The following is an 11,092-nucleotide window of genomic DNA, read 5'->3' on the forward strand; positions in this document are numbered from 1 at the left end:
ACCTTAATGATATTGCCAACTGGGTTTGGCAATAGCATTTGTTTTGGTTTCCATCACCAAATCTTGGATAAAGTGAGTATACAATGGCATCAATAAGTACAGTGAAAGTAGCAAACTGAAGCCATACAGGGTACTAGTAATGATTAGATATTTCAAATCATGATAATAATAATCATTATATCATTATCATAATCTTATATAATTTATCAAGCAAGGCAGGTTCTGATGACATATTAATAATATTAAAATATTGATCAATTAAAGCAAGCATGGTTATGAGATAAGGAAAAATGATTATTGATTGAACACGAATAGAAAGGCTTAAAAAGCCATTGCCGGATCAAGCAAGACAGCATCAAAAGAATAAAAATGTGTGAATGGGGTCTATAATTCATCTTTCATAGCAATAGGCCTACTGATTAGACATTTATCATCTTACAGTTTAACAATTTGACAAGTTTAATAACTATTCATGAGAATGAGTACTAGGGACATGACATAATAATTTAGTGCTTATTTTATTCCTAATGCGAATGAGAAGGAAGAGAATAAGTGTATGAATATGCTTGTACATTACCATCACTAATACATAAAAGGTGTAATCACACACTCGTATGTATAAATAACAATATCAATATGAAGCTATAATTGAGTGTATAGTGTTATTAGATATAGTGTCGATAATAGTGCAAAAAAAAAAAGACACTAAATGTTTTGAAAATGACATAGGGAGCAGTGGAATACAATCCCCATGACCATATGGATGGATCTGAAAGGGTTAATTTCTAGTTTTTCATTAACCAATCCATCATACCTTTAAGATGAAAGCCAGTCTAAAACTTCATCTATATTTCATGAGAATGAAAAAAAAAGTCCAGGAGAACACTGCAAAAATGATAAAATCAGATTTTAAAAAAAAGGAAGTTATGACATTCTGATATAAAAATTTCGGAAGACACTTCTTGTCCCGTTGCTATGAATGAATGAATGAATGAATGAAGAAAATGAAGGACTACTCAGAGTCAACTTTATTGATCTCTATATCACAGTACATAGAAATTTAGCTTCCAGTTCATCCAACTTGTTACACACAAATAATCATTAAACACACATGCGTGCAGACACACACACACAATCAAACAGCAAGTGAAATGCCCGAAAGAAAAAGACAGGAAAGGATTCCCATACGGTGGAAGTCTTTGAAAAAAGAAAGGTCTCTTTAATAAATAATCAAACAATCCTGAAACATTGAAAATAAACAAGACATGTATGTAACAGAAGTGTATTCAAATCAAATCACAGCAGATAATAAACATGAAGCAAAAATGAATATGAGTCCCCAAGAAGCAGAGCTTGTGAATGGAGCCCATTGTGAATGTACAACATTTTACAGTGTGAAAGGAAACTTGATTATAGATGAGACATCTGGGACATTGCCCCTGCAGACTGGGAAAAAACAAACAAAGAAACAAACAAAGAAACAAACATACCCTCTATCATGAAAATCACCTGTTATTTTCTTAATCCGTCATATCTCCAGATGTTCATTATGTGTGCACTTCCTTTATTGCAAATAAATAATGAACCACACATTCGAAATGTGCTTTAAAAACGAAATTAATAAGTGCCGGTAGGCCCGATAGTAAATCAGCGCCCAGCATGCATTCTTTTTTGTTACGTCTCATGAATATTCATTTCAGTTCTCAGCGAGCCGTCCGGTTTTTTTCCACACGCATACATTGCGTAATATAGTATGTACTACGTTTTATCCATATTCGCGCATGCGCTGTGTAAGTCGTACCACAATACGAAATGCGGTAGGACTATAAAAACCCTCGGATAAACTCTTTTACTGGGCTCTCAAAACAGATCATATTGTAAATCGACTTCGCCTGCTGTGATTGTAAGTATCTTATCTAAGAGTATGGCTAATAATTTCAGTGTAAAACCCTGTATTTTGGTCTCTGGTCACCGAAATGCTAAGCCATATCAGGTGCTTCTGTGACAGGTATAGGCTTGCTGTGCGACCCCTTTACGGTACGTATTTGTCCGTATGGGGTCGCTGCTGCGGTTAACCCTAACCTAACCCTAGCCCGACCAGACGCTGTTAATACGCTACGCGAATACAGCGTCTGACCAACGAGCGGGCACCTACAAAGTGGGGAACCACAACACAACTACAAAACTTATGAAAATTTATACGTTCTTTATAAACAATGTACACGTTACCAAACGTTACTCACCTTAAGTGCATGCTTGTATTACAGAAGGTTCGTAAGTCCATTGAGAGCCCTCGTGATAAGTCCGTGGAACCAAAAAATGATACTTTCTGGCGGATTCCCTAACACCGTCAGGGTTCATCGTTGCAGAATTCAAAATGGCGCCTTGATCTCTGCGGAAATCTTTTACGTGCGTGCGATGCGCTGCTTGAGTGTTGGTGTAGCAGCACGGTCGACAGCGCGACCTTTTGAAAGGGCATTCAGATCATGTGACCTCCCGGATATTGGAAATGGCCTGGCGTGAAAGACGATGTACCGTTCGTGAACCGTTCACACATGCTGCATATAACCATCATTTTAGGTAAGTTATCAAATCTAAATTTCAATATTCATAGCATAGATATGAAGTCTCATTATCATTTTGTTCGTCAGATGAGTTTGAAGTGACAAAAAAATGATCTAAAGTATCAAAATTCAATCCGATCGCATGCTATCGTTGGACCCTCTTCGTGTTTGGAGCTTCGTTGGTACAGCCCTGTCGCGCTACGTATGTACAGCGGCGACTGGGCTGTGTATAGTTAACCTAACCCTAACCCTAACCCTAACCCTAGGCGCTAACCTAGGCCTAACCCTAACTGCGACCAGCCCCAACACGCAGTGTTGGGGCTGCGCATTGTAGCAGATATGATCATGACAGGCGAAGTACAGTTAAACTCGCATAAGTCGATCTTCTCGGGACTGAGCAAAACACATCGACTTAGGCAATTTTCGACTTGTGCGTAAGTCGAAAAAAATCGACTTACAGTTTCACCACAGGTACATACATGTATGTTTAATGTACATGTATGTTGTCTACTCTGGAGCCGAGAGCTGGAGCGGTGTGCCGCGGCACGGGTCGCCCAGCAGGGCCGCGGCTAACTTTGCATGGACAGTGCATTAGTATTGGCACAGGTCCGATTACTTTACACCCTTGTTAAACCTTTGGGAAGTGGATATGAACGATATTTGAGCAGTGATTGATTCCAGTTTACCATACCGTGGCTTGAAATGCATGTAGAGGTGCAATTCTGATTTACCCGTGCCCGTAACTTTCCCCCTACTTTCCGCTTTGAAAACTCAGCAGCTTCATCCATTATACCAAGTGCTCCACTACACAGCGCTGCAAATGCCAAGCTACATGTACACTGCAAGCTCAATACTGTACATGTAAATGAACGCATGTGTACTGTACGAACGCTGTACGTACGTAGCGCGACAGCTGACAGGGCTGTACCAGCGGACCTCCAAATACGAAGAGAGTTAAACGATCCCATGCTATCGCTTTGAATTTTGATTTTAGATCATTTTTTTTTGTCACCTCAAACTCATCTGACAAACAAAATAATGATGAGTAATGAATAATGAATAATAAATGACAGTGATTTATTACACAATAAAATCTTATTCGACTTAGGCACAGTGAATTCAGTAGTTTTTCCGTGAAAGTGTTCTTGGAATTTCATCGACTTAGGCGAGTATTCGACTTACAAAATTCGACTTGTGAGTGAATTAATACACGTACGTCAATGGGGAAAAATCGGGACTTTTTAAAATCATCGACTTACGCGATTATTCGACATATGCGACGTCGACTTAGGCAAGTTTAACTGTATAGCGCCTAAATATCAATATGAATACGCAAAAATTCTGTAATATGAAGACTTACAGGTGAAGTTATAATGTTGAAGACTGACTGCGTTCAACTTTTGGTCCTGCCAATATTCCATTTCTGCTCGAATTGATGAGTTAAATACGACTCGGTTGAAAAGAACTTGGGAGAACGACATCTTATACAGTCAATGGATTTGAAACTTGTGCGCATGCGCTGGCCGTCAATCCATCTGTACAGCTGTAGCTTTATGGCAAGGCCGTATCATACTGTTGTGGCAAACCCTCTCGCTGTATGATATTACGTTGCTTTCTGGGTGGGTACGCGTGCGCAGGCCTTGTCAGAAGGCTAAAAGCATTGCGACTCCGCCCAGCACATGAATATTTACGTGCGCAGTGTACTGCATACTGATTTCGAAAATGGTGAATGGGATGGGGAGCTAGGAGATGGACCTGTAAAAAAAAAATGTTTTTTCAAGATCATTGGACCAGTGTGAACAAGAACAAGGTGAACGTATGGTAGGAATTAGATCAGAATCTTATGTATACTATAAAAGTAAGTTTTTTTCTAGTGAAATTCGAAACTTACGGAGGCGCGAAAATCTGTGACAGACTGTGTATGTTTTTCAAGCTTACCGATATAGCACTCTATTGACTCAGGATGCTCCCACAGTGTGTAACTGTGTACACGGAGCGTCCCGGGGTTAGCCTAACCCTAACCCTAACTTAGTCCCTAACCAAAAACCCTAACCCAACGTTTTTCCCATAGGTTTAACATGCGCCATGCCCCAATCTGTGCCGTCTTAAAAAAAAAAAAAACGCTGCCGGGGCGCTCCTTGTACCATGTGTACACAGTTAAAGGCTTTGCATTCGGGCTGGTCGCAGTTAACTTTACTTTGTTGTCCACCTCATCATGGTGATGTGCCTACCATAAAATGCCCCCCCCCCCAATCCCCCGAGCTACATGATTCTGTCTGGAGCTGGCTGGAGCTAATACTATAGTAGACCTAACATGTTAGTCACCATGGTCACCTAGGCTGCGTTCATGCGAATTTCGTAGCCAGAATCACAAACATGAATCATGATTCAAAACGGCGTTTCAAATCACGGTCTCAGCGGTAGAGCGTTCATGCGGGCTTTCGCAACGCTGATTCTGGCTCAGCTCATCCTTTGCCATTGAGCAGCGCACTGCGCAGTTTGACCTTGTCTACGTCTCTGCAACTCGAGCCAGACCTCCTTATTCCAACTGTACAGGCCTGTACGTTTTTATTTCAGTGAATACTTTCCGATAAGCTGTGGCATTAGGCTCTGCCCACAGATCGAGGAACAGATCGAGGAATAATCCTAATTCTTTGTCTCTTCAATTGTTTCCCTTGGTAGACACAGCACTGCAGCCATTACTTTTATCAACTCAATCGGAGAGTAATTACATGTATTATTAAATTAAACAGTTAACGTTAGATACTAGCATAGAATCGGTGTATGGCGTTGATGTAAACAAACAAGTGCAAGTTTGGCACCAAAACACACAATTCATATGATGTACACAAGTGCGCGAACAGAACTAGCAGCTGTGGGATACCCCATGAGACACGCATGCGCACAGCGCACAATGGCGTCATAGAATCATGATTGATATCACGGTTGCGTTCATGCGGTTTCTGCGATCGTGATTCTGTCAGAATCATGATTCAAAACGCCCTTTTTTCCGCGTTTCAGATCGGCATTTTGAAACGCGTTTAAATGGAAAAATCGCATGAACGCAACGCAACTAAACACGTTTAGCGACTAAATGTGTTTAGAACGCAATCCTAGTTTCGCATGAACGCAGCCCTAGAGACAGATCTTAGGTTCTTGTGTACTAGAATGTTAGTACACAGACTAAAGTGTACCCTGTGTGCCTGTCGTATCAGTTTGCTATGCAAACACAAAAATACTGTCATGAGTGTCAAGTAACTTTTCATCTAAAATGCATTTCAGCCCACCTCACTACTACTACTACTACTACGAGAATACACTACTCACTAGCTTGTTGAACATCACCCAAGCCTAGATCTCCTACCTACCCTACTTTGTAAGGCCTAGGTTACTTTTATTTGATGTTTGGCCTAGATATATAAATTAATCCGAAAAATTCTGTTTGTTTTTTTTCCTTGCAAGGGTCTCACAGCTGCCTTCCAAAATACAGCACTGGGTGTGTGCACCATTCAAAAAAGCTACGTGTAATATGTGCGCACAATAAATTATACTACTGTATTTATCTCTTTCCGAAATAGTTTAACTCAACTTGATAAGTGAACGTGGAAGAAGTTTTAATTACTGTAAAACATGATATATTCGCGGCATGAAATTTTCGCGAATTGGAGCCGACAGCCTTTTTCGTGGCATGAAATTTTCGCGAATTGCCACTGGCGTTCAACGCATGTAGTGTAGACAAAAACTTTAGCGTGCATTTTAATTTCGCGAATTTTGGCGCTCGCGAAATTCGCGAAATTAAAATGCACGCGAAAATTCCTCGTTTTACGGTAATCTGTGTGGACCCTATTGCAAATTGGTGTAACCAGCAGCTACATACTGTAAAGGTGGTAGTAGTTTGTACAACAAACTGCTTGCTTCTGGGTGGGGGATAGTCAGTTGATGGATGTGGATATGGCTGCTTGTTGTTTGTGCTGATGCTGTGACTGCATCGAGTGTGAATGTGGCGACTTGCGTGTGCACTTGAGGTCATTTTTTGACAACTAAACCAGTAGTAGTACCAGCACTTTAATTTAGTAGCAGCAAAAATCCTACACTACAAAGATGATCAACTCTCCCGAATTTACACAGCCACTGGTGAAACGGAAGTGGCTGCTGCCAGCTTGCATTGAGCGGGTATAGATCAAACAAGCGTTAGCCTTTTGCAGAGGTAGCTCGCAATAATTTGTGGATGTGCACAGTGTAGCGAGCGTAGCGACCTGCAAGCAGAGCTGAGCGAGCTGTGTGCAAGAGTACCGCTTGCTGTGACCAGGGAGGTGACATGGAAACTCACTGTGCACAGTCATTTTGCAATCGAAATACAATGTAATGATAAACCTGCTGATGGTTTGGTGTAGCTATTGATGCAGTTTAATGCACTGCACCAGTTCTTGGATTTACTCAGCTCATGATTCTTTCCAGAAAATTCCTTCTTTCTTGTCATAGCCTGTCTTGGTCCTACACAAACATACGTATCGGGAAAGGCTACTCACCTGGAAACTTTACCCGCTCAACGCTAGTTGGCGCACTCCATTGCACAGTGCAGAACCAAGTACCAAGTACTATTATAATTGTTAACTATGTACACAGCCCTGTCGCTGTATGTACAGCAGCAAAGCTGCACATGTTGTACTGTGTCTGGTCGGGCTGCATCATTGTTGGCTTTTTACAAATTGTACCATGATGGTTTGGATAGTGCCCAGGCAAGGATGGGTGTCAAATTAATGTGATGGTCTAGGGCCATACTCATTGGAAAAATATCTGTGTTGTCTGAGACAATGAATATGAGACAGTCTCATATTCATTGTCTACTGAAGGATAAGAGAGCATGCATGCTGTATGGATGGTTCAGGAATTGCAGCATTCTGGACTGTATTGCCATACAGTGGGGGCTGCAATGTTTGACTTGCTGGTAGAGCAGATTTTGAAACATAACTGTAAATATGATTGTCTGAAGGTTGGGAGGAGGTTTCATCTATACGGTCAGAAATAGCAATGCCACTCAAAATGGAGGGTAGGTGATGGCCGATCCAAACACACACACACACACACACACACACATACACACAAAGTGGCTGTACACTTCTAATCAGTGAATCTCAAGTGGGGTGACTACAGCCATGTAATTGAGCAGCTATAAAAGCTTTGGTATACAGTAAAACAGTGAGTTATCTCCTGTTCTGTCTTTTCCTCTGTGCCTTCCAGAAAAAGCATTTTGTGAACTATGCAAGGGTCGCACCGCTCCGAACTCAGTTCAACGTCCGTTTCAAGGCTAGCCAATATCGCTCGGGAATCGGTAGCTTGGAGATTGTTGGAGGCTTCGGACTGCTGTTCATGACTGGGCCCTCAGCCAGGTGCGTGGGCTTCGCCATGCTGATTTTCGCAGAAGTCTTCATGATTCACTCGTACATAGCGCTGGGTGATCCCCTGCAAAAGTATGTTCGCCTGGTCGCTGCTGCTGTGCTTTTGGTCGTCCAGCTCTGTTTCGAGAGATGGTTTTCTGAGGGAGAGGAAAATGGGGATATGTCTGTGCCGAGCGAGAGGGAAAAGAAAACAGCGCCATCCCGACATAAGAGTCGTGAGAAAACCAAGCAAGAGAGCAAGAAAGATAGCTAAGACATTGACTGCTAAATGAACACCCCCTTGTTTGGAGTTTAATGCTATTATAGAATATCATCAATTTGTTATGAGGAAGCGAAATACTAGTAGACTTATAGGCCCGAATTCACGAAGGTAGTTTCAACCAGGTTTAAACCTAGACCATGGTACAATAAGCATGAATGCGTACATTTGACATGCGCGTATCAATTTGCATTTGTTTCTAAACGTCTGTTGGCGTACACAATCAGTCAATCATATTTACGCAGAAGAAATTTGCATAAACTATGGTTTGAATTTGTAATGCCTTCGTGAATTCAGACCAAAGTGTATTTTGAAGAAAAGAGTGTGGAATTGTAGCAATGTTGGATTCAATGTATACAGTATGAAACATATGTGCCCACATTGTTTACTTTCTGTGCAATCACTTCAAAACACAGTGATTTCCATGCCCCACAACAGGTCTATCAGAAAGAGGTGTGGTCACACATAATGCAGTGTCTCTGTGAAATACCTAGAGATTATTCCTTTTTTCCCAAAAAACTTTGCAAAAAAAAAAAGAGCAACATACGTGACAAACTTTTACATCTTCATTTACTACATAATTATATACATGTGCTTCAGAATGAAGAAAAAAGGGAATCTTGCTAAAGCCATTCTTGTAATCTCTTAACTTTTTTTGAATTTCTAAAAAAAAAAAATGTAAGTAGTCCTGAAATGCCATTTTGTCAACATCTAGAACATGTTTATGTTCAATTTTATTCATGTACTGCTTTCTGTCAAAATCCAATCGCATTTCCTATTCTGTTTTGTGAATACAACGTACATTATAAGACTTAGCCTAGGTATCTCTTGCTTGGTGTGGGTCAAGTATATCATACAAAAGCTGAGCTTTGAAAATTTGAAATGTATGTTTTCTTTCTCTTTTCTCCTGAATTTCACACATTTTTTCCGACAGTGCATAGAAAATTCAGCTACCCTCAGGATGTTCCATTGTAATTCATCTCTGAGCTCTCCAAGGTAGTCAGAATATCACCTAGTTTATACAACTTTTTATGCCTCCGTTTTCCATGCTGGAGGTTTATCCACTCGTATAAGTTATCAAGTACATAAAGCTTGTATCTCATTATTCTCATATTCCTTTGAGGCCATATTAGTATCATAGTTTCTTCCTATTACTTGCAGAAAAGAGAGCAGCTATTTATGTTCAACTTGAACATCTTCTAGATCTTAAATAGTTCCTATTTGTTGTGTTATCCTCACTCATGTCTAGATATTTTCAGATTATTTCTCAAGCATTGCATTTTTTAGATGTACAACTATCTGTCTAATTCATCATGGTTGAAATTATTGCTTATGTGATTTTCATCATTGCAAACTCTGTTTCATGTGGCCAGTCTACAGAATTGTGCATCCTGGTTGCATTAAAGGGAGTTTGTCGTCACATATTGTGGTTCTTCGATTATAGTGTAAATCGATCTTGGTCTGCTGTGCAACATGGTACAATGTACATATGAAAACAAAGAATAGCACGGGAGTTGTAAGCAATCAGGATGTTCTGTGATGTTAAGTCTAGTACTTATCCCTCATTCAGTCTGCATATTTGCTGTACATTGTAGTTACTTCACGCTGTAATTGGAAAAGTATCCTCCAGATACCTCATCTTTCTCGAGTACAGTGTAGTCTATTTTCATTAAACTGGACATACCAGCCATACTTGATTGTCAAAGCTATTCGTGCAATAATTGTCTTTGTTACCAACAGATAAACTGTAATTGTGCTTGAAAGTTAGTCATATACTGTAAAAGTGGATATTTTTTGTGCGACTAATTTTTTCGCGCTCAGTAGGGTAAGAAGAGTTTTGCGTGTTGTTAATTCCGCGGAATCATAACATCAACTACTGGAAAGTATGGCAAGCAAAAATATTTGGTGTTTTTATTTTTGCGCTAGTTTCTGGTTGCGCGAAATGCACGAAAATTTCAACACTGCAAAAATTTCCACTTTTACTGTATTATCTCATGTTAATTACACCCCCCTGTACTTCTGTTTCATTAGGTTACCTATCCACTTTATCAAGTGCTACCATACTTTCTTTCAGATTAGAGAACAGCATACACTTGTACTTCCCTTAGCCTTGCAAGTTGGCAAGTGTCCAGTGCATTGCATAAGTGCCCTTTGATGTTTTCTCCTCGCCCAAGGGTGTGTTTTCATTGTCCTTGGCAAGTGGACATGAGACGTTCGGCACAAAGTTTTTGTCCGACACTTTTTTATCATTCATATTTGAGGTTTACTGTATGCGTTCAATGTACAAATACATATAATGTATGTCAATCAGTCTAGACGAAGAACTTGTTTTAATATGACAATCATCATTTTTATGTGTTGTGTAATTCGTATTTTTACCCTGCATTTCTGAAAGAATGCAGAATACTTGTCTGATTGGTGAAGGTGATGTAAATTTTTGAAGCCATTGGACAGCAATAAATTGTTTGTTTGTTTTTTGAATAGAGACATTTCATTTCCCATGCGTGTTAATCAGTTGCACTGTCTGAATGTCTGAAAGCTGCGTGGGGTTTGAGTAAAGCCTCGGTCATAACCCACCTTGCATGTTTTCTAATCTGTACGTTTTGAGCGGAGACCACAGCATTCACAATTTTTTCTTTAAAACGTGGGGGGGGGGGGTGAAAAGAGCAGGGAGGGAGTAACGTACATCAACCTGTACTTAGGTTGAATTCGTAGCCCGAATGCAACAAAAGTTCCACATGTCCTAAAAGTGCATGCTCCAGAATCCGTACTGAGGCAGTACTTACAATGAAAGGATCCCCAAATTTTGCCAAAGTTTTTGCAAGTAGACAGCACGCACTTGCAAGTATGGCGGGTTGTGACCGAGGCTT

General features: G+C 40.3%; 1 protein-coding gene across 1 annotated transcript in view; it reads left to right on the forward strand.

Annotated features, from left to right (window-relative positions):
• Positions 1-10,709, forward strand: part of LOC140229292 (novel acetylcholine receptor chaperone-like) — an 11,649-nt gene extending 940 nt beyond the window's left edge. Inside the window, exon 2 of the mRNA XM_072309566.1 lies at positions 7,806-10,709. Within this exon, the coding sequence (XP_072165667.1) occupies positions 7,806-8,216 (411 nt within the window). The 3' untranslated portion in view covers positions 8,217-10,709. The remainder of the gene's footprint in view (positions 1-7,805) is intronic.
• Positions 10,710-11,092: the final 383 nt, after the last annotated feature.

This window comes from Diadema setosum, chromosome 5, assembly GCF_964275005.1.
Source record: "Diadema setosum chromosome 5, eeDiaSeto1, whole genome shotgun sequence".
In the NCBI taxonomy this organism is placed as follows: Eukaryota; Metazoa; Echinodermata; class Echinoidea; order Diadematoida; family Diadematidae; genus Diadema; species Diadema setosum.